The following is a 25240-nucleotide window of genomic DNA, read 5'->3' as shown; positions in this document are numbered from 1 at the left end:
CCACTTAGAGACTTAAATTACAATGGACTAAACACGCTGAAATTAATATGCAAATTAAAGTTGAAGTAATAGCCTAGGACATCCCACAGTCTGTCATGACTCTCTGGCACCAGTGACAAAAGGGAAGCTCTGAAGGTTTCGCCTAGGCCTATTAGCAGTGTTTCCCGCAGCAGCAGTTCTAACCTCCCACTTGACTTCCTAACCTCTCGGTGCTTGGTGTATAATAATTATACTGTAAAAGTCTTATTATGCGTATTATTAAACTCGTGAATTAGTTAGGAACGCAATGTGGTGATCCATGAGGAGAGCAGCACTAGCTCTTTGGAGTACAGTGACTAGTTAGAAAAACCTCTGCAGTGCAGCAGAGGACCTCAAAATAAACACCAAAACAAGGAAAAGAATTTTACTTTGTTTAAAGACAGAAGTGCAAGAGAAACTCGGCACAGATGCATGGCACTACCCTAGGCAATTTTCTTCAGGTTTTAGTCTCACGTGGCTTCGGGAATTGTACAGCTGAGATTGTGACATACTGCCATCTGAGAACTCCATCTTGAAGGCTTATTACTTGCAGGTATATTGTGCATTTCCATATACAGAACGCTTAGTGTTGCAATTTCAGTGGTAAGTGGTTCTCTTACCAAGCTCTGTCACTTGAGCTACCCAGTGGATGCTTCTGTAGTCCTTTCCCAGGTTAGAATTAGTCTTTTTTCAGAGTAAAACCCAGAGACTATTAAAGTTTGCTGAGGTTTTGCCTCAGGTTTTCATGTCATATACAGTCTATAATTACAGAACAGGCAAATACTACATACGGCCAACTTTCATGCTCAGTAGCATTATTTTATTAAACTACTCTATAACAAATGAAATCTCTGCCAGGCTTAGCAGCCATACATTTAGTATTTGAAAGAACCAGTGGCACTTCTGATAATATGAATAAATTTTCAGACATCTGATGTCTATGCTGTGATTTCCTTTTCTTCAAATGACTTATGTGACTTAACAGCCAACTTCACAACAGTATACTAATGGAGGATGAGTGAGTTAGAGTACTGATGATGCAGACATGACTGACTGATAGCCACCAGAGAAAACAAAGAGCAGAGAGCACCTCTACCATTTTTTGTTGGCCATTTCTGTCATCCATAGTTGAGCGTTTCTCTTCTTATAAAAGGTCAAAGCGTCACTTACATTTCACTTTAAGTTTGTGCTACTTGCTTTAGTAGGTGAGGGACTTTGGTGTGGTTATTGAGTGGATAGGGGTGAAAGGTGCAGACTGGTGCACCTCTCAGTCCCGTGGAGAACGAAGGGAAGTTACTCAGCGTTCCCACCCTGGCACGTTCGGTAGTATTTCCCCTCTTAAACAAAGTTAAGCCCATTGAGCTGAGGAAAAGAATTTCTGATATTTTAAATGGGCAGCATCAAAATCAAAGCAAATCCTTAAATACAATAGCCTACAAAAAGTAAATTCATTTTCCCTTAGCTGTAGAGGGTGTATTTCAAGTGACAAAGTCTATCACTTCAACTGATTTGTTTCAATCTTTATTGTTGGTCTCTCTGTAGAGACTGTCAGAAGCTCATGAAATTTTATCCAACCCAATTGTATCCTAAACCAAAATTTCTTTCCTGAAACGTTTTTAAGCCTTCCAAAGCAAATGGAGAAATAAATGTACCTTAATAGAAATGGCACTTTTCCTGCCCACCAAATGTTGTGAAGTAGTGGCTCCGCTGTTTGCAGGGCGACAGCAAATGACACTCAGAGAAAAAAGTCAGCATCTGGAATTTAAATGAGGAGTCTGTATACTATGACCTCATGCAAAAACCGCAGCTTTGATCCTGCCTGTGTTCATGAATAAATTGCAAAGTTCACAAAGCTCTACAAAGAAAATCAAAACGTGTCTCAGGCTGGAATACTGTGCTCACATCCCAGAGATTCCTCCTTTCTTCTGCTCTTCTGGTCCCCAGGAAAAGGGCAAAGAAAAGTATCACCTGATACATTTTCATCCCTGAATGTACTTCTAGTGCTAATGACATTTTTAAAAGGAAAGATGGAAATGAGGAGGGACATTAGAAGTAGCATTAGCAAAGATTTTTTACCATGAACACTTCAGTCTTAAAAAGACTGTCTAGACTAGCAACAAATAAATAAATAAATAAAGCTGTTTAAAAAGCAGAAAATTGCTTTCATTAATGCCAATTCAACTGTCCCAGCTGTGTGGGAAGCCTTACTGTGCTTGACCGAGTAAGCTTCATTTCGTCTATGACAAAGAACACTGCCAACTTCGTATTGCGCCCCTTGCACAAGTCAGGCTGTAAACCTTGGCAAGAAATGGAACAGTAAATACTGTGATATGCAAAGGCACGTTGCCTAAGTGTGCAAACAGTACGATACCTCCCCCCCGTTTTCATTCATTAGGGCTTGATTTCTGGGGCCTTCCATCATACTGTGAAGGCTCACATATAAATTAGTTAGGCCTTACAGGTACCCACAGGCCAAGTAGAAGAGACTCAGCTTTTCTGAGTAACAGCTCATCAGGTGGGTGAGGCAGCACAGTAAAACCAGCAACTCTAAACCCAGGTTGTTTAAATGACCTTCAAGTACAACAGTGAATAGCTAAAATAGCTATGCTAAGCTCCGGGCTGCCGAGGTATCACTAGGCTGTGAGGCTAAGCTGCTTTCATCACGGAAGGCAGATTATGTCACAGATTTTCCCCTGCATTTTCTGCCTGTCTTAGGAGCCTTTATTTTATTATCTGAAGTAGATTATCCTCTAACATATCTGCAGGACACAGACCTAAAGAAAAAAAGCCTTCTGCCTTGCTGTTTAGAATACATACAAAAACTAGGCACATCAGTCACTCATAAGTCACTGAATATTTGCAACATAAATAAAAAACTTCTTTCAGGGCTCTTTTAAGTAAAATAATTTTACAACATCCTTTTGATTGTTCTAAAACAACAACAGTTACTGCTGTTAGCAGCCTCCTAATTTGCGTATGAACAAAAAGACTAAGGGTTATTACATTGTACAATAAACTACTTAAGTGTTTTGTGCTATTTTGCACAGCTGATTCTCCCCAAAGCACAAATCTGGGTCCCCACATGGCCCCTCTAGGACCAGATCCTCCCTAGGAGCGCAGGGGTGGCAGTACCCCAGTGGAGCAGGTGACCGGAGATCACGGGCTCTGCAGTCTCCTGCCGTGGGTTTTGGACACCTTACCGTCCTGTGGTAGAGCCCTGCTGGCCTCACGCTGCTTCAGGGAAAAGGGAGATTTCTCCTACACTGAACCTCTGCTTGCAATGAGACTACTACATGGGGAAACCTATTTCACTGAGTGAAATTATGTTGGTCTGTGACATAAATTAAGTGTAGCAAAACCACAAAAGAGCATTTCCAGAGCTAAATTTAATTCAAAGCCACATTAATTATACTTAGCTTTTCCCCCAAACAAAACCAGACTGGAGTAAAATGTTGGATTTTCAGTCAACAAACTGCTGTTCCAGATCCTTCCTTGGTACGCATCTGCAGGACAGAACTACAGCTAACTACAGGCTATTTCCTTCGGCATGCTCCTTTCCAAAAGCGCTGTTGTTATCCTGATAACCAGAATCACAGGAGAGCAATTTGTCAGAGAATCTCTAGTACAACTCACTCCGTGACTTCTACTTGCCAGACTCACAGTAGGAAAGAAACCTGAAGAGTTAAAAATTTCGCTACCAACTTCTTGGAAATTCCGAATGAAATCTCATGGTCTGCTTCAAACTAACAGAGCCCTTTCCATGTGAACCAAACCACATCGGCCTTAAAAGCAGGTACCAGAAAATTTTATTCCTGCAACATTCAAAGAACAACTTGGGAGATGAATGAATGGGAAAGCTGAGGTGACAGGCTACATCCTCATCTGAGACACTGAACCAGAATAATGTACCTGATCCCGATATGGTGTCGAGCGCAATCTGACCCGTTCAGATCTGACTGTAGAGATTTATTATAATTTTGTGCTTGTAGTCACTGAGGGGAAGAAAAATGTTTTGAAGACAGGGCAGAAAAAAATCTGAGTCCATGCAGACCCATCCGTTTTCACATCAGAGAAGTGAAAGCGATGTGTTCACATCATTGATCTAGCTTTCCAGCTTTTAGTTCACAAACCTGGATAAAAAGTTCTTCCATTTTGTAAGATTTGAACTTCAGGCAGGCACAACTGCTGCTAAGCACGCCTTTTCATATACGTTAATGTGCAGGCACATTAACAAAGGAAACCTTTTTATCACAACCTACTACGCTAATGCAGTGGGTTTTAGTAATTTCTATTTGAACAATGGGGGATTTCCTCATTTGAACACATTTGAGGACAAATGAAAAATATAAGGATTTGGTTATGCGTTAATATAAAATAGAGGAGTTGACTAAAACCCAAAATCGAGTTGACATTCAAAGCTCTGACTTACCATCATCGGCATGATCTCCTCCTCACATCCTGAGTCCTGTCCCTACCCTTTGGTGACAGACCTCTATTCTAAACGCAAAGCAGCATGATCTATAGAAATTCCAGGTTTAATGTGGTAACCTGTCTCTGTTGTCTCCAGTTTTTTATTTAAACTTCATGTTATTTTAACAAAACTTGTGAGTTCATAAGCGGTACTGCTATTTTTTCCTTCCAAAATTGATGCCATTAGTGCGTCAGTCAATGTAAACCTCACAATGTTAAGGCTAATTTCAGAGTTTGAAAGCACTAAAAATAAACGCTGAATGGAATATGGATGCTGAATAAATCACTACATCTTTAACACAGCAAGAGCAACAAAGCTCCAATGTTCACTGTACGTGCAGTTCCCTGCTAAACAAATACAAAGTTAATATTGTAGTAACATCTGAATGACTTAAATGTATTCATCAGCTTTTTCACTTGATTGCTCTAAGCCTTTATGGACAGCCAGCTGAGCAGATAGGCTTGGCATAGCAGAGCTATCCCTGTTGAATTTGTTTAATCACACTTTAAAAGAAAGAAAAAAAAACACAACAAAACCCAAACCAAAAAGAAACAGGAAGGCAAATAATTAAAGAAACTTTTAAGCAACTTTTTTAAAAGCTATAAGTTTCTTTATGTTACAAAAATTACCAATTTCTTTAAAGGTATATCACTGTTCTTTAACATTTGGTGTCATTTCTGTACATTCTAAATTGAATCAAAATTCAAAGAAGTATTAGCTGTGATTGCCACTTAGTTGGCACGTTAGTAGATTTAAGAGCCAAAGAGGACCATTAGTTTTTTTTACTTTGATCTTCCATATGCCACGGGCTATATACTTCCACCTGCTTACCTCTAAGTCCAATAACTTGTACTGCATGAAGTTATAGTTTCCAGAATAGTGTCAGCTTTGATGACCAGTTGTTGCTGTCACTGCTTCTTATGACAGCTATTCATCTGCTCTCACAGGTATATACACTGTATTCCTAATTTGCATCCAACTGGCTTTTATTTCTACCCATTGGTTCTTGAAACAATGCCAAATTAAAGTCTCTAGTATCCCATATTTTCTTTTGGGGAAAATACCTCTACTCTGTAAATATAACTAGGTTTAGATTGAATCAACTCTTGCTAAGAGCTAGTTTGATTGCTGATTTCAAATACATTATCTGACAAACATAGCTCTTTTCTTGCCTTATAAATCAATGCAATTTTTTTTTTTTCAGAGTTACTCATAAATATTCAATCAAGATTTTATATGAACAAATAATTTCTGATATTTTCTCTGCTTCCTGATTGGACAAATGATGGTTAATGAGCAAGAGTTAAAAAAATCCCTTGTTCAGAGAAAACACACTGTGGACACAATCATTCTATAAACATTTCTGCAAATAACCCTACTCTGCAAGTGGTGAACAATAGCAGCGAGAAACTAAGCTGAAACAGAATTGCTGATCAGAATTTAAATGAACGCTGTGAAAGTAATATGGCTTACAGAGGGAGTTAAATACGCTTTCATGGGGACTGAGTTTGGTCCATGAATTCTAAATGAGCCAGTGGATGACTTCAATTAATGGCATGACATAATAAAATTATCAATAAAACTAAAGAAATTATAAAGTGAATCTTCCATCTACTGTATTAACTACCTTCTCTAACAGTTAATCACATACTCTCAAGAATTGGAGAAACAAAAATCTGACCTTCAGAACTTTAACTCTGATGAAGTAACAGATGAGATGATAGTATAACATCAATCAAAAGAATGTTTAAATTGACAACCATCCGACAATTACTACAACATCAATCTTCAAGTGCTATACATGTGTTCTAATAACTATGTTGGTTTTATGCTGAATTTATATTGTAAGTGACGACTGGTTTTAAAAACTGCTGATTGAAATGCCAATTTGCAATGAGAAGACACCTTTAAAATATGGATAACTCTGGTAATTGCTACATACTATGCAACTCTGATCTATTTCGAATTAATGCACTTACTAAATGTGAAATGCTCAAATAGTATTAGATTATGAGACACTGCAGGTACCCAACACAGCTGTTTTATTTCTCCAAAAGCATTAATTAAAAAACATTTTCAACTTAGCAAAGGAAAGCCCTGTCCTTCTTTTCTGATTGTACTAGATATTTTTGAGATTAAAATCGACTGAACTATGGACATTTTTACACCTATTCTACCTGGCAGAGAAAGACTGTTAATAGAAAATGGGAAGTTAACTTCAGTTTTAAAAAATATTTCAACTCAACACTAAGGTAGCATATGGAATATCAGGGTACTGTGACTCTGTGGCCTCAGAATAGCCACTTAATACATTTTTCTTATGAGAAAAAAAAATAAAATACATGGACGCTTGTGAAGTGCCGCTGAAATGATTATATAACTGAATAAGATGGAGCACACTTTTCACCAGTCACATCACGTCCGAGGCCAGAGACAGCTACCACTTTCACGTGTGGACAGGACGTATGGCTTCTAGCAGTTCTCAACTGCTTTGCTGTTGACAACAATGCTCTAGCACAAACAAGACCTAAGAGGAGTTGTTCTGTCCGGACATCAAAAGCCACCTCTCGGTGGAGTAAAGCCAGCTCCACCCCAGGGAAGCCAGAGCGTACCGCACCTACAGCCTGCTAACAGACGCCCAAAGCTGGGTGCTCTGCAGGACCCCGCCAGGTGCCAGCACCACGCAGCGCAGCACGGATGGGCTGTCCCAAGGCCAGCACTTCTCTGCTGAAGAGATCACCAGGTGTTTGCAGCCTTGGTGGTACAACACAGCTGATGGTCTCATGCCAGTGAATAGAGCTAGAAGCCATATTCCTTTCTGAAGATATTTGGTCCCTCTGTGGTATCCCTTTATTGCTTTCAGAGGGTCTAGTACCCACGGTGAGGGAACAACACTCATCACTCCATACAAGTAGTGCTCATTTTCAAAGTGCTTGAGTGAGATTTCTGAGTGGAACAACTTCAGGCTCCAAGATCAGGGTACCAGCCAACCATTGCAAAAGTCAGCAGTAGCTTCAAAAACACAACAGCCAGTATATCTTGGGGGTCTTAGCTCCAAAGCCCTTTGGCACCAGCTCACTGGGTGTATGTAATAGACTACGGTAAGCCTACACCCCTGAACTGAACCAAGTCTGAAAGGCAGTCTTACGTCTAATCGGCTTAGTGTTCAATGGGAAAAGCACAGAATCTGAATCCAAAATCCAGTGCCAGGCTTATCATCTAGAAGCACAGCAATATTTCACCTTCACGTTTCCAAATATTTTGATGTTTTAACTTGTTGAAATCCTTTCAGCCAAAACTATCCATACCAAAAATTACATACTCTAACACAACAAAAAAATGCCTGGAAATGTATGTGCATTTTTATTTCCCAGATGGGATCAGTTTTGAACTATTGTATAATATTCAAGCTAACAACTCTAATCTCTTCTAAATTAAAACACTACATGAGAGCTTGAAATGCTCTGATAATTTTAAATTCTTAGGCACTGCACTCGCTCACAACAGTTTGTTTCAGTTAACATTTTCAATGCAGTTTTTTTACTACAGATATTTGGGGCAATTGCCTTAAAAATGTGAACTAGGGAGGAAAGTTCTTACAGTGACCATCACAAGCTGAGTAACCACGATTTGAATGCTATAAAATGCGAAGAAATCAAAAGAAGATGTTAACTTCAAATAGCCTGAAACCCAACTCCTTTGATATTCCACTTACCCTCTTCTCCTGCATCTGCCTCACCTATTTAATAAAATGCTGAATAGTTTCCAGTCGAACTATAGAGACAGCAGATGTAAGTCTCTCTCCTCCTTTATCAATAACAGACATATCAACAGCAGACGAGATAACCAAGACAGACTATAGTGATGCCAAAGCAGCATTTAGTCATATAGAAAGGCAACAGAATTCAAGATGAAGAGGATAAGCCAAGGGCCGAGAGGCAAGTAGAAAAATTAAAGCAATGTGGAAAACATGCAAGGTAATGATAACATGATACACAAAACACAAAGTGGAAATACTTCATAAATTATTAAAAAAATTATGGGAAGAACCTTCTATAATGTACAGTGGTATCAACTAATGAATTTTTCTTCAAACAAAACAAAACAAAAAACCCCAGCAAACTGAAAACCCCCAGCTCTGTCAGCTGTACGATACAACAGAGGAGAACAGAGGTGTTATTAATCCTGTTGTTCCTGTGCACAAGCTCTCTCTGTGGTCCCCAGTGTACTTCTCCATGCCCTCCACAAGTTTGCTTACTACTATTTTTTGCTGAGGTGATGCATTATTCTTTTCTGCAGTAATGTGATGAAAGCTGAGTTTATCAAGTCTAGGTAAATGACATCAGAATTTTTGCCAGTTGAAGTTTCTATTATCTCTATGGAAATTCTGCTTTACTAGGCAAAAGCTTTCTAACTGTGTGTCTTTGATAGCACTTTCTGAGTACCCTTCTGACATAGCTTGTGATCAGCATTTGCAATCTTTCCTCCCATTAAAGGTCAACTCATGCTTCTGTATCTTTTCAGCACATCTTGTAATGTATGTAAAATTGCACCAGTATCTCTACTGCAAAATATTAAATAGTACAGCTATCTTATAAGAACCTTTATCCATTCTCCAGGATTAGCATTTCCATTTTATTTAGAAGAACGGATGATTGAACAGATAATGGCGTATTGCAGACAACTGCTTTTATTCATTCCTTTGTATTTTGTGGTTTGGTTTTTCAAACACAGCAGTCATTGGTGGCACTGGCCAAATTACCTTTGACTCTTCTGCTGCATCTACCTGCATAAAACAAGCAGCCCTTTCTCAGTCAAGAAAATGTTTATTGATTAGCCACTATTAATTAAAAAAGACCTTTATTGCCTTAGAGCCGCTTTGGCTCCAAGTTTTCAAGTAATTCAAGTTCTTAATGTTCTTCCTTCTGGTCCTAAATATTCACAGCACTCAAAAGAATTGAATTAATTTTTGAATTCTTGCTTTTTAACTGCAGTTTAGGTCCTGGACCCTGAATGTCAAGATTTCAGCTTATAGTTCTATAGTAATATTTTCCTTTTTCATTATTCACGCTCACCTTCAGCTGTGATCCTGTACACTAGGTGAGAATATAGATTTCAAAAGCATCTAAGGCATTTGTAAGTCTTTTAATCCTAGGCCATCCTATTGAAACAAAGAAAAAATTTCTTCAAAACAGAACCACTTCTCCAAGAGCACATAAATGCTGTATGCTCCTAAATGAGCAAATCAATGTTACTCTTCGGAAAAAAATGATAGCTTTTCAACTATTTCATTTCACTATGGTTGGAGTTTCAATTCCAAGCGATCAGTTCTTTCAATTCTCGCAGGCATACACAATGTTTTTTACACTACATAGTTTCAAACACAAAAACAAATAAGCAGCAATATCCATTCAGTTATTTTGGGGATGTAGAAGATACTTCCTCTGATCCAGAATAATGTAGTTCTACAGCTTTTTTTCATTGCTTTTGTTTTTAATCAGTGAAATGGAACACGCAAAAGGCCTGTTCTATCCTAGGTCTGAAACCCAAAGGAGGACCTCTTGTGCTCATTCTTTTGAATTCAAGTGTCTTTAAACCCTGTGAACGGAGAATGTAGTTCATGGTGTCTGATACTTCCATAAAATGAAGAGACATTGTCGTCTCTGGTCCTACAATCATAAAGACCTACGGTCAGCTGAAAAACATTCTACAAATCACTCCCTAGTTTATGCTCAGACAATGGACCAAGGGATCAGATACATACTTGTAGTTTACAAGCTAATAATTCAACACCACTGATCTTCACCTGGGAATGAACAACTGTCTTCAGTTTAAGAGAATCTCTCCTACCCGGCAATAGATACTGAATCTGAATGAGGTAAGCAATACAGAATACTGGGTAACTGGCCATATGATCTGTGGCAACAGAAAGCCTCTTGAATCAAACCACAGCAAGTACAGAAATAATATAATTGTAGCAAATGGTTCGTTAAAAAAATTTGTACCAAAACTAGAAACGATGAGCCTGACTCTGGGCTCTGTCAGAGGCGGGCTCCGGCAGGAGGCGAGGAGAAGCACAGACCCCTCTGCAGGGATGCTGGTCTGCAGCGTCTGCAGAGAAAGGCTGCGAGGAGAAAGGCTGCAGCGCTGACAGAATCTCAGCAGCCACACCACAAACCAGGCAGGGCCCAGCGCAGCACCCCGCACAGTCGGAACTGCTCACCAGCGCCAGGGACTGGGTGATGTCCGCTCTTCTGCGAGAATCGGGCCAACCAGCGAAGCCGCAACTCTGGATGCAGCCGCTTCACTTTGTATGAATAACGTCGCACTTGCTGTGGCTGTACAAAGAGAGGAATGGCTGCCCTCTCTACCACACCCCGAGACTTTTTCACTGCAAAGCATATGGACCAAGATGCAATTGAATGTTTTGTACAGGTCATTTTCCGTACAGCACTCTGTATGTGTCTGCACACATAAAATAATTATCATAAACCAGGTAATTGCTAAATTCTGACCAATGCCTCAGCAGGTCCTTAGAAAGAAATGGTACCACACAGGGCAGATGTCAGATCAGACTGTTACAGACAGACGTTGAATGTGTCTAACGTTTACCTTGAAGACAAGCATGAACATCAACCCTAAGTTTGCATGTGAGTGACAGCTGTTAAAACAGCTGCTGTGCTTCTTTTTATTGCTTAGAAAAGACTCCCTGACAATGTTTATTGTAGACATCTCATCGTCAGGGCAGTGATTTTTCAAGTTTGAAGGGTCAATCATTGATCCACATCAGCAGGTTTTGTTCTGTTCTTCCTTATTCCCCGAGAACCACTGAAGCGGCTGCTGGATGTGGAGCCTTCTGTCTAACTATTGCCTTGCACAGAGCCTTGGTTTGCAATGCTTACTGTGTTTTACACACACGCTTAAGAACAGGGTCCTACTTCTAAATAACAAAAGAACTCTGGTTTTCTGAAATGTATGTATTTCATAGTAGCTTCCTAGAACACTATTTTTGGCCTAAAATAATTACAATTTCACTGTAAGTTTAGTTTTCAGCTGTAGGAGAAAAAGAATACGTATTCATCCATAAGCCAGGCTCAGGATCTGAGTTGTTACAGCTATACGCTGTTCCTGAGCTTCAGAAACTCCTTTATCTAAAACTTTACAGGACAGCAATATAGTGGCACTCTGTTGGCAGCACAATATTCAGTATTTGCATGATTTATATTTTTTAAAAGCAAACAGAAAGGTGTCAAGGAAAGCCTAACCTGTAGTAAAGGACACAATCACACGTTATCTATTAATTTCTCCTTATAAAATGGTATATAACGCTTCTTGGTCAGCATACTTCACATGCACAGAAAGCCACTCCTAAGGGGGCTACTCTTTCTTGCTTGGAAATTCCCTTCACACTCCTCCTGACAAAGCACATGGTTCTTCTCCCAGCCTTCCTGGCATTGAGGATTGTCTAATACAATGTGAATTTCATTAGGTGGAGGAATCGAAAGAAAATTTTTAATATTGGAACAGACTTACTCAAATTTAGGCTCTCTTAAAACTCAGTTTTCAGATAATTATATTTGTAATATCTCAACAGCCTGAAGATCAAACTAACTTTGCTCTAGAGATGTCTAAATTATTCATTTAAAATAAACTGACAAATTTATTTTTCTTTCATTTTTTTAAATTAGTCGCAAATCTATTTTAATTCTTTTGATAATTTTTTGCTGAACATCTCTGAATTGTTCCCTCTCCTAGTTTTTGGAAGTTGGACTGATAACTATACAGTGTTTGTGATCAACCCTGTACTTTTTTACTGGAATATAAATGCCTTCAGTGATAGCTATTTTTACTCACATATGTTCTTGTTTACAAATTAACAAATATCTGTGTATGAAAAACCACCATGCCAACAACTTACTTTGAAGAAAAAGTAGTTTTTATGGAAATATAGATAAATAACATTTAAAAATCAGCACTCGTGAATCATACAGAGTTTTTAGAACTTCATGGGAGTTCTTGTAAGTGCTGTTTCCCGTACTGCACACACTGTGCTTAGAATACAAGATGAAGCTTTCGGGTCAGAGTCTCACACAGTGTAAACTGGCACAGCTCTGCTTGTTGGCACGACTTCCTCTCATTGCCGTCAGCAGAGGTGCAGTAATTCACACCAGACAGGGCTGTAGTCATCGGTTTCGGAGGGTCAGTTCTGCAATCTCTTGCAAGAATATGAAAGGATATGAACGGGTGTCGCTTCTCACCTGCATTTATTTTCTAGTAATGCTCCCAATCTAGTCTTCTCACCCTGGTCTTCAACTTGAATTCTGCAAAATCTAACTGTTTTTTATTGACTTTCACACCCCTGGATGAGCTTCATGGTTTAACTGCTTATAAATTGAGAAATATATGAGCCGGAAGCTATTGAACAAGGGAACACAGAACTGCCCATTATCCCCTCAATCACAAGCACTTTTCAAGGTAAATCCATACTTAAAATTGACTGATGGTACTTGTTTATTATACAATAGTTGTAAAGTCTCTAATAATGTGGTGTTTCATTCTCAACAAAGAATCTTCCAAATTATCACTCAGGAGTAGTTTTCATGCAAGTGACAGACTGTCACCAGCCTGCCTTCAAGATTACAGGCCTGACTGAACCGCAGTCTTCAACACCACCCAGAATTAAGAAGAGAACGCAATCAGGCTGGGGGCATGTACTCACTGCAGCCACAAGCAGCCATCTTTTCCACTGAATATGGGGACACTGCTGGAGATGGACCTTTTAAAGCCTAAGAATATAACTGAATTGTAGCTTTGCTTCAACAAGTTCAAGAATTAAAACAATACTTCATTTTTTTCTGCACGAACCACTTAAAAAAAACCCAAACCAGCAAAAACTGCACAACCTCCCATGAACTTTATGTTTTGTACTGTTCTGACAATACTATTCTTCTCTCCTCCCTTCTTTCCATTTCTCTAGCTTACTGCCAGTCTACCTCACCTCCCAATTTTCCCATTTCCCTCTGTTTTCACACTGAAAGGGTGCTGCTTCCTCACACCCCCAGAAGCCTCCAGTGTAGTCTCTTTGGCCAAGAACAACTGGGGGCTGTTGTGCTTTGCCTCTGAGCTGTTCTCATGCAACTAAAGCAATGTGATTTCTACCACCACTGAACAATGTAGTAGGAAACTATTTTAATGACTGTTAACTGTTTTACCATGTTCTATCTACTATGTGAGCTATTTTAATAGTTGCAGAAGTCAGTTCCGTTCAGCTGTTCTAAGCAGCAGCAGCACTGCACAGCAGAAGAGGCTTGATATGACAGGCTGAGACATACACTAAAAGCGCCTTCCAAACGGTTGACCACCAGCACACCAAAGGTACCAAAACCACCTCATGGCCTTACTTCATGCACGTGTAATAGCTGCCCAGTACCCAGGGTGGCTACCAGAAGTAATAGATGCTCAGGTGTGATAGTGACATTCGTGCTGACCAGGTCTGGGGAGTTATGCCAAGATGCTGCGTGTTGCTGTACAGATGGGGGTAGTAACGGCAGCGTTGGGTTTGGACAGATAGTGACCAAAGGCAGAAATGGAAGGACGTGATGCTTCAGAAGCAATACACTCCAGCAGCAGAGTAGGGGGAGGATGAGCAACTTAGAAAAGTTATGCCATTCAGATGCTACCACTTAGAAAGACAAAGAAGTTCTCAACAAAATCTGTAATTACCTGGGCAACATTTTGTAATGAAATCGTTCTTCCTAAAGATAAAGTAATAGCAATTCTTCCCTTCAACTGCAAGATCGCCAGGCATTTGGTTATTTTCACTGGTTGAACATGCAAGTTGCACTAGTCAGTGGATGGTATCGTAACTCCTGACGTGTCCAGGCTTCTGGGGACCAGAACAAAATACAGCTACCCTGGGAAGGACTCTCTGAAGACAGAAGGAGGGAACAAAACATACCTAACAGTGGACTCTAATTTTTCGAGTACCCTTTGCCTTTTCAGGCCAAGCCAAATACCCTGCTGTGAGAAACTCCTTCTCATTAGTAATACCAGAGGACTGAGGAAACAGACGGATTATGTTCTGATTTTCCATTCCATCTTACTACAACCAAGATTTGCATCAGTTTCTGTACTTGTAGAACAGTACTACAAAATAAACACAGGTATAAAGCACTCTAAGATACTTGCAGAAATGAACTATGAATATGCTAATGTTAGTTACAGTAGACATACGGAGTATATTGCTGAAAGGTTGGGGAATCTGATCACAGAAATCTTACCATCACTCATTCTGATGTCTACTTAAAATGAAACTCAGGCACTGCAGGGAAAATTATTTCTGATCATTTCTTTGCAATATTTGAGGATATTTCCTTGTAATTTTCTACAGCTTTGTTGCGTGAAAGGGGCAATTGTGAAGCTACACACGATGTTCTTGATATCGTCTGCAAAAAATGGAGCATGGATTTTTAACGTCAGGTATGCAGTTTCCTTTCTGTTGACTGCAGTGATTTCCGTCTTGTATAAAATATGCTAAAAGGAAACAGTAGCCGTATGGACAATTCTGAAACTATTATTTGATGTCACACACTTCATCTAAGCCATTTCCCATGTAAAAAGATGAAAACCCCAAAACATCTGAAGGAGATTAGTGGGGAAAAAAAAAAGGGAAACTACCCGATTTAGAAGACAGGCCATAGCAGCAACTAAGAACAGCAACTTAAACTGCGTATGAGGGAATGGTTCCTGGCAGCCAGATATATTAATACACATCTAGATGCAATTGTGCAAAGCCCCCCACGGTGGCAGCTCTAAAACTGTAGAAGGTGTAGCTGCAGCAGTAAAACTTTGCACCGGAGCTAAGAATGGCATCACCAAAACCCTCGGGCACACATGCAGTCCTGAATCAGGGGACTAATCTTTTTGACTATTTCGACAAGGACTGCCACGTGGGCAAAATAACCCCCTTCATACAGCATTTCACCACTGCTAGAATAAAATTAGCATCTCACCAATATCTTTTGTGGTTACTGGCAAGTTCAATAAGATTAAAAGGAGTATTTATTCAAATATTTCCAATATCCTAGTGGGACTGTACATGGCTGCAGTCTGCTTAAGCAAGAGAAGCCGGATGTGCAATGAAGATCTCGAAGAAGTATGCCGAGTAATGTTTGTTGGTGCTTTCCCTCTCAATAGCATAATCCCTAACACAGAGAAAGTCCACTCCTCTTTTAAAGAAAGTTCTTGCTCGCTACTGGGATCTTACTTGTATGGGCCTTTTGGGGGTTGTTTTTAACATCGTTAGTTATAAAATTAAATACATAGGAATGGGAAGGAGACACAACACTGTAATTATAAAAGGAGCAGAATCTTGTCAATGAAAGTTTCCCTTGGCTCTTTTCCCTCTGTCATTTATTTGCTGCTATCTCGCTTATACAGAACTTCAGCTGATATACAAAGGTAGTTCTTGATCTGGTGAATATTCAACTGTGCTAATTAAAGTGACTTTTCTTATTGTTGTTAGTTTCTTAACTATAATTAAAATTTCTAATTGGAATTTACAACCATGCCTTTAGTGTGGTGCTATCACAGATGATGTGCCAGAAGAGAGTTATGGTGCCCTCCCAGAAGATGAAGAATAATGGCTCTGGCTCACAGGTGAATTACACAGTTCCTCAGTGAAGACTGAGGATTAGCTTAAAAACCTCCTGGAGGCAAACAGTGGTTACCACATAATTATGTGACAGACAAGCCACAGCCCATGCAGTGAGCCAGTCTGATGGATGGGATTTTCAGATATTTTTGTCTTCATCATTCATAATTTACTCAAGCATGATGCCACTAGTGATCAATATTAAAGGCCCTCAGCGAAGGAAGCCGGCACAGAACACAGTTGCAGCATGTGTCACTTGGGAAGGAAGTACAGAATCTTATCTGCACTTCACCAGGCTCAGGCTTCCAGTTCACTATGAGATCCAGGCACAGAGGACAAGACTACCTCGTTGCTCTATGTTTATTTCTGAGTTATCAGGAGGATTCACTTGCTGTATAGTCAAATCACGTAACTGACAATTCCATGGGTAAAACCACATTCCGTTAACTTAAGTGGAGCATAGTAGGGTCCTTTTGAGAAAGCAAATTGAAAAAGTAGCCAGAGAAAAAGATGATTCAAACTGGAGGGATTTTCAGTTTCTCCAATCACTCCCACAAATACATCCATTTCCTTTACGTCTCACTTTTGCTTATGTTACTTTTTAGAGTAAGATAATCTTCACATTTGTCTTTGACAAACACGTTCTAGAGCATGTAACATTATTTTTACTATCAAGATTTGCTTAGAAACACTTTCACCTACGCCCATACACTTAGCCACCTGGGGAGATAAAATGTCTTAACCTTCTTGTTTGCCAAGTTAAAAAATCCAGCTGTTGTGTAAGAAAATAGAAAGGTTTGGGTAATTTGAGTCTTTGGCACACACTAGAGTAACAGGACAACAGCACAGAAAGAAAAAAAGGAGCTTTAGAAGAAGGGCTTTCACAAGAACAGGGTTTGGAATTTGACACAGCTGTATGGTGTGAAGGTACATTGCAGATTTGTGAAAATGAGACAGTATATCAAGTAAAAAAGATGTTGCTTCAGATAATGTATAAATAAACTGTGAGTATACATATGTATGTATGTAAAATGTTTTAAAATGCATTGTTTCATTTATATGACATGCACAGCTAAAGATCAGAAATGAAAGCTTTTATCAAGAAATCTGGGTCAGTGCTGACTCCTGTATTCCTTAAATTCTTTCAAAACGAATAAACAAACTTCACTGTCAAAGTGCTAATATACCAGTGATTCACAATTTATGGCAGAAATAACGTTCTAGGTTTCTACAGAAGAGCTACTAACCAGCTTATGGAGGTATTGTTGCAGGAAAACAATAGCAGGTACAAAATGGTTCCTCCTACACAGTCTACGAAGAGCAGCTGCAATACCAGAGATCATTAGACAGACTAACCTGTGGTGTCATTCCATGGCAGATATACATGATTGGGATATTCTCCGTGTCTGGCCCTTGATCAAGGCACAAATCACTTTTCAGGGAATTCTGCAGCTAAAATAAAGAAAAAGAAAAAGAAATCAAGCAAGTCTTCCCTGAGAAAAAGATGGTGTGATTACTTTCTTTTCTTCGCAAAAAAATCATACATAGCTGAGCAAGGAAATATGCAAAGTTAAAGATACTTGTTGCAGTGAAGATACTGAAGAGAAACACCTGGACTAAATTCTTCCTTGTAGGTAATCTAACACTACTGATTTCAATAATGTTGCACAATGTTTCAAGGAGGGTACATTCCAAAAAGCCTTCAGAGATACAAGTAATTTTTGATATAAATTTTTAAAATATTAAGTCTAGTGAGTCTCTGGTACACACTATATACAAAAGACAATTTTCTACCAGGGCAGCTAGCTGAGCTTTATGGATGGAGTTTCAAGCATAGGAGAAAGCCCTGTAATTAAACAGCTTTTCAGAATCACCTCAGGAGAGTCTTCTGATTTCTGGAAATAATTCAAAAAAATCCTTTCTGCTGACACTTCAGAGACTTCTGGCCAATTGGTATGCACTAGCTCTTCTTTGCACTATTCTGAGCTAACCCATGCCCAGCAACCTAACTATGAACCGACTGCAAAGTTCTTGGCCCTGTTCATCACAAAGCCCTATATATGACCTGTGCAACACTGAGACAGGATTTTCTGAAAGTGAAGAGCTAAATTAACGAGCACAGATAGCTGGAAGGTCTTTTTAGAGTGTGAGGCCAAAGATGTGGATTGCATACCCATGGGCATGTATAAAGGTGTTCAGCGGTGTAAGATCAGTTCAGAGAACACGAGAGAATTGTCGGATAGAGGGGATGAAGAGGCGATGTGGTTTGCAAACATGTGTGATTAACTGATCAGTCCTGTCAGCTGTGTACAGAAGCCTCCTTTGAGGAAAACAAATTGATATGCTTAGAAAGGAAGTCTAGAAGTGCGCCAGTATGTAAGAAGTGTGGACAACCCAGAGACTGAAGTCAGGCAGTGAATAAAATCAAAACCATGAACTCATCTCTACAAGATTTTCAACTCCAAACCTAACTCTAAATTCAATAACAGACAGGACAAATCTTAACATTAAAGGGAAAATATGCATTAGGTATCAATACTGGCCTTATTCTTAGCTTCAAGCCTTGAGATTTAAATAAAGTTTCCTCTCTCAAAGCTTTGTATTTCTTAGCCATAAACGTAACGACGACCATGACTCTAATCATAATCAGACATTAGGCAGCACTCTCTATCCAAACCAAGATAAATATCAGCCTTATTAATTCATGCCTGGATTCATCATTTCCTTCGGCTTTTCAAAACCTCTTCCACAAACTCAAATTCTAATGCTTGTCCTAGCCCTAATGTTATAACCTTTTCCACAACAATCCCCATTATAAAGCAAGCAAAAAAGTCTGTCTTGATCAACATCAGCATGTGACTTAGCTGGGAGGGCTGACCCAGCAGTAAAACACATACAGAGAACTTCAGAGTCCCAAGCTCTAAAAAAACCCTGACATTAACCCTAATAGCAACTGTCTGGTGATCAGGCGCTACAGAAAAAGAGACAGAATGGTATATTCCTTTTAACACCAGTCCTCTTCTTATGAACCTTGAAAACAAACAAAAAAGAGCTCTTCAGATTTAATTTCTCAAGCTCTTATCCCAATCACAACTCTAAAAATAATTTAGAATATCTGTAGAGAAATGATCCCTACAGAGAACAGAAAAACAAAAAAGCCACTGGCCTGTTAACTAATCACGCTGTTTCAAAATCTGAGGCCCAGGCTCTTAGGAACCTTCTCTTTCCAAAATCTAGTGGCTTTGTGGCGACCAACAATTAACTTGAGTAATGCAGTTTTAGACTACCAAGACTTAATTACAACCCAAAATATAACCAGGTCACTAATCCTTACTCTGAAAAACGGAAATAATTAGTCAATGCTGCCATTTGCTCCCTTTCAAACTTGAAGTGTTGCAGCATACAGAGATAAAAATAGACTACTGAAATTTCGAATTTGCAAAATTATCTCAAACATCAAGCTGAAATCAGGGAGACAGTCCCTGCACTAAATACATCAGCTTCTGGCCCACCAACATCACTTTTTCCTAACTTTAAGCGTACTTCAGAAAGAAATTTGGTTCCCAACTCTTTACTCTGCCACCAACCCTAACCCTAGCTATATGCCACAGCATAAACTAGACGTGAATGATACAACTATTTTCCTAACTCTCACGGAACAGAAGGAAATTTAGAATTCAAGAAATAAATATGGGTGCTGACACTGTAGATGCCTATATCTAACCCTCACCCCTATTCAGATAACTTTCATAATTACTCAGTATTTTTTTTAATTAATGGTAATGCTATAGTAGCAATATATCTTTTTTTCTACAAAAAAATGAAGACAGTTGATGAATGGAAGCACTTAGAGAATCAGCAAGCAGCTCACTTGCTTTGAAATATCACACCTTTCTCCATTACAAGACAAGCAAGCGAACAGGAAAGCAGACATGATGGAAGATTAGAGATACAAACAATTCTTTTACTAAAAAGACTGGGGCACTTCATCTTTTTGTTTCATACAACTGTATTTATAAACCAGTAAGCTGTGTATTTCATAAAACACTCCCCCTTTGCCTGTATAGATAGGTTGCCATACCTGTCCACTACTTCTGTTGTGATAGTACAAATAATGAAACAAGGACTAATCCTCACATCTTTCTTAGCTGATGAGCCTGCCCTCACACTGCAGACAAAAGACTGCATCGCCTGCATTATTATGCAGTACCTAAATATGCATGTTCTGCTGACCAGTGAGTTCAGTATTTCTGTAGATTCTTTTTTTTTTTTTTTTGTATCTTGCCAGCAAGGAACCTTCAAAGGCTGACGAAAAAGTCTCAGCAGAATATAAAATCATAGGGTGCTTGTTCACCGATTTTCATTTTGACTTACCTGATACGGAGTTAACCCTCAGACTACACAACAAGTACCTTAGCTATTCCACTGTCTTCCTTTTTTATCTGGTGTCACTTCTACCTGCACGCAAAGACTTTTTAGCCAGAGGTACCTACAAGCAGAACCCTGCACCTGTTAGCTGCTACGCCTCCTTCTCCCCAGGGAACTCCGCTCCTGATTAGATCACGGCATTGCTGAGGGCCATTCCACCCAGTCTATGGGAGAGGCTCCCTGCACACAGGTGTGATTTTGGCATTGTTCTGAACTATTTCGGAAGGTAACCATGATCTCATGCATTTAACAACGACTGAAACCTTTGTTGGAAGTGTTTTTCTTCTGTTTTTGATTGTATGAAAAATCAGCACGATAATTTTAACTGATCATCAAAGGGGTCATGGAACTGCATTTGCCAAAACAGAGCAGCTGCTCTACGGCACCCTTAAGGGTCTTCTCAGAGCTGTACTGGCAAACCACACAACTCAGATTTCTGTTTGAGGAGGAATGTCTCAAACCAAATCTTTCACTCGTATGATCTGCTCTTAAGTGTTACGTTTCCTAATTGGGACTTGTATGCAAAAGGGCAACTTTAATTCAAAGGAATCCATTTTTGTGAATATGACACTGGACAGAGAATATAAAAAGGATGTCCTAGCTCTACTTGCTTATTATGGCCCCATATTAACCTGCTATGCTTATCTTCCATGTCATGCACACCTGCCCTCTCTTTTTAGATTGCTGCTTTTCTAGGGGCAAGAATTGTCTCTGCTTTAATTAGCACGGTACAACTCAAGTGTAATTTCAACATAGACAAGGGTACTACACAAGTAATGATAATGATGATCCTAAAATACAGGCATTTGAGGTTCTAAATTAAGATCTGGCTACAGTATTAAGAAGCTTGCAGTTCAAATACTGAGCCTGTTTTGTTAATTCACCTGCTGCCGCAAACCTTCCAACTGACAGCTCCAACGTGTCTAAAAAATCATGCCTTGAGTATCTCTGAGTGAAACGCAACCCATGGAACAAACAAAACCAAAACAATCATGGAGGAAAATACCATTCAGAATACCTCAGCAAAAACTACAGCAGAGCAGCCGTCTCTGTCAACTAACCAGTCTAACAAATTATTTAACTAGTGACTTCAAGTTTATCTGGTTCTTCTACTCAGAGTTTTCATGAATTATTTCCACTATACACGTTTCTCCCCCACCTTTTTAGAATGGGAAATGCAAACAGATCCTTACCACTCCATAGGCGACAGTATCTGAATACATTCTCATTTCTGGATACACGCTGACAAGATACCACCTAAAGGTCTTGCACTGGAGCTTTTTCCTCAAGGCCTTCCTCTCAGAAATATCACCAATATCAATTCCGGAGTCCTGCACATAAAACAAAGGACAGAAAAAGCAGAAAAGACATCAGTGATACACTCCCGTGTAAACTGATCATCCAGGGGCTCCCTCATTGCAAAGATGACTATGACCTATGATAAACACCAGCTTTGGGTTGCAGAGTGAGCCTGTCACCCACAAACACTCCATAAATGCCCCAATTAAATATGATACAGGTCACCGTGGCGGGGTCTCTTTCAAAGTCTGCTTTGGTCAATGGAACTGCTCCTATTGACTGCAGTGGGGTTTAGATCTAGCTTCCAATGAATATCACTGTTGTTCTCTAATTTCCTGGCACTTTCCAAATCCAAAAGTAATTGGCAGTAAGTAGGAAGTTGCCCTAGAAACAACCTTGTTGCCGGCATCCCACTGTGGCCTAATCACTAGTATATGACACTTTCTGGCCATTTCTGAAGCCTGGGTTTACTGCTTCACTGCAAAGAACAGAAGCTCTGCTCACCTTTCTGAAATAGCACTTATTAAATTGCTCTTGTAACGTAAAAAGAAAAGTTGCTATTTTTGTTAAAAGCAATTGCAGAATATTCTCTCCCCTAATTTTTATTCTCCTTTACATTTCTGGCTAACCTAGTTTCTACTTATCATAAGAGCAGATCATAAAGTGTTAGTTTCATAAAGTCCCTGTATATAAAAAAATCAATAATTTATCACACTAAAATCACACAGTGGAAATTTTTAGAGAAGGATCTAAGTGCAAATCCATGGCTGCTATTTGACAGGAAGTAAAATGAGACATTTTGCTCCACACTGTGCACTACCACTACTGCCTCAGAACAAAATGCGGGATAAATACATTTTCACAGGGAAATCCTACAATCTATCTACTTAAAACAACAGCCCTTACTGGGCCTTAAACACCCCAAAGATTTTGTCTGACACCAGATATGATTTAAAAATAACATTGGAAGTATTGAATTTTCTTAAGTTACACATCAAAAAGGTATCTTTATAAGTATGTAGCTTTCTGACCTGCTGAAGCAATGACTGCTTCTTACAACCCAAAGCACTGAATTAACGTTAACCTGGAACAAGTATATTTTATTATGGAAGAATTTTCTAATTAAAGTAAAATTGACTTACAGATTAGCGAAGTATACTAAAAAGTAGGAAACTAAGGCATAACTCAAGTTAATCATTAAAAATGATGACTCCCCTCCCCTCAAGCCCTACATCATAGAACTTCATGTGGAACTACTCCTTAACCAATCATTTTTGCCTGACTTTTCTAGGAAGTGACTAGATAAAGGAATGTGCTGTGGGGTGCTGTAAGACAACCAACTGATCCCGCGGAAACGCCTGCTCATGCACCGCTCTATCTGCACTTTCCAGTGTATCTGCCACTTGTGTGAAGGAAAAGGAGGATGCCAACGCTCAACTTCCAGCACTAACAAGGCTTCCTGGGATCAGGTACTAAATTGGTCCAGTGCATCCCAACTCCTTTCCATGAAAGCCGGCAGTCACCAATGCTTTTTCCCTCATAATTAATTGTCTAAGGTAAGAAAGAGCATCCAGGGCCTCAGTAATCACATCCTCCCATGCAGATGGAGAAGGAAAACAGCTCACAAGTAGCACACTGGCTTTATCACCAGCAACAACTCTGTGTGTTCCCCAAAGCTGAGAATAAGATGGGAGGAAAAAAAAGAAAATAAACAAACCCCAAAACATAGGGGAGGACACATGAAGAGCACAGTTCTTGCTTCTGGGACTTGAAAAATCTCTCCTTCGGGTTTTAATTGCTTTTTCTGAATCTATTTCTCTAAGTAGTTTGGATGCAGAAATCACCATGGTATCTGAGATCCCCATTTGAAGCCCTCAGTACCTCAGAGCCACCCACGGAGATCCCAAGAGGGAAGTCACAGCATGCCGACAAATGAGTCTAACTCTTTTTTATTATTATTAGCTCTCAAAGACTAAAACCTTTGGAAACATCTGACTATGGGGATTCTCAGAGATCTGGAATTCCTCCACGGAAAAAACAGGTCCTGTGGTTAACAGTTTGGAATAACATATTTCATGGAAAATCACGACTGTTATAACTGAACACATTTCTATTACCTACACCGTCCGTTACCAGTGCGCTATTTCATCAGCTTCCAGATAGAGAATTACTCCTGCAGTTATCCACTTGTGCAACAGAATTTGGCCTTTTGCTATCTGTCTGGCCTCTCTGCATGTCTCCCACAATGATGTCTCGCCATCTTTTTGCCTAAGCTGAACCTAGGATTGATTTGAAAATTGTCCCTCTTTGGTATTTCACCTTTAATTTAATGTTGAGGTAAGCAAAGATGAAACAGAGATACTGCCATCCAGTCTGATATCTAAATTTGACTTAATCCATCCCCAGCCTTTCTCACCCACCATCTCTTTGCCCCCTGCCTACTGGAAGTCTCTATTGCAAGTGTCCCACCCACAAGCTTTATGTTATTTTTTTAGGTTGCTCCTTTACACTGAATACTCCCTCTTTCTACTGATGTTTCTATACCAACCAGAGACTGCATTGCTCCTAATCTTTTGATGTATAAAAGAGGACTCCCACTAATAATGAAAGTTTTCTTTACACTGACTGATTCAATTACAGTGTTTGGGAGCATAATTTCATACTGTATTTTCCTCTTTCCCTTAAAAGGCCAGAAGCTTTCCTTAAACACGTACTTGTTTCCCACTGCTCTCGAATCACTTCAGTACTCAGAAAGTTTATCACGGGAAAGGAAAACAAAGTCCCAGTGCTTTGGAGCTCTTCCCCTGATTCTTGCCACCAGGCCTTGCACAATGAACCCAAAGACGCTTAGAACAGCTTCAAATAACACAACTGATTTGGGAAACTGGAGCACATGCCAGGCTGTCAGAAAAAAACAGAGCCCCAACACTCTGCTAAGTTCTTCCCTATTTTCCACTTGCTGGGTGAACAACACTTGAATGTACCCAGCTGTAAGTCACAGACCCCATCTGACAGAAAAACCTTCTGATGGTCACAAAGGTGCCACACTGTCCCTGAACAGCCTGCAGCAATTACTAGGTAATGAGCAGATTCAGGCTTTATAGGTGTGTGACAACTGTGAAAACTAAGCTGTCTCCCAGTATGTTTTAAATAAGTATGTGGGCATGTGTGTGTTTATTTGATTTCCTACAGTGGTGCGAAATACAAATGAAGGTTCTTTGTGCTACAGGTTCCGTACACACACAGAGTGATAGATTTCTCCCTACAACAGAGGCATCTCATTACATTGCAGAAGAGGCTACCGCTATTAAAATCTGATTTAGCGCTTGCCATTTCCAGCGTTTAAGTCTGCACTACGGTTTGACAGCGGT

General features: G+C 39.6%; 1 protein-coding gene and 1 long non-coding RNA gene across 8 annotated transcripts in view; one reads left to right on the top strand and one right to left on the bottom strand.

Moving 5' to 3' along the window:
* The window catches only part of LOC134514248 (uncharacterized), a 226179-nt gene extending 210194 nt beyond the window's left edge, over positions 1–15985 (top strand). For all 3 annotated transcript variants that reach the window (XR_010070681.1, XR_010070679.1, XR_010070680.1), the window contains one exon: positions 14880–15985. This is a non-coding gene — a long non-coding RNA (uncharacterized LOC134514248). The remainder of the gene's footprint in view (positions 1–14879) is intronic.
* The window catches only part of GALNT18 (polypeptide N-acetylgalactosaminyltransferase 18), a 248148-nt gene that overhangs the window by 29618 nt on the left and 193290 nt on the right, over positions 1–25240 (bottom strand). For all 5 annotated transcript variants that reach the window (XR_010070678.1, XM_063331769.1, XM_063331772.1 and 2 more), the window contains exons 9-10: positions 21764–21901; positions 17499–17594 (exon numbers count right to left, since the gene is read on the bottom strand). Coding sequence is in view for 4 of the 5 variants with exons in the window: in XM_063331769.1 (XP_063187839.1) it covers positions 17499–17594; positions 21764–21901 (234 nt within the window). In the remaining variant the exon portion in view is untranslated. The remainder of the gene's footprint in view (positions 1–17498; positions 17595–21763; positions 21902–25240) is intronic.

Source organism: Chroicocephalus ridibundus, chromosome 4 (genome assembly GCF_963924245.1).
Source record: "Chroicocephalus ridibundus chromosome 4, bChrRid1.1, whole genome shotgun sequence".
Classification (NCBI taxonomy): Eukaryota; Metazoa; Chordata; class Aves; order Charadriiformes; family Laridae; genus Chroicocephalus; species Chroicocephalus ridibundus.
This window is presented reverse-complemented; position numbering and strand designations above follow the sequence as displayed.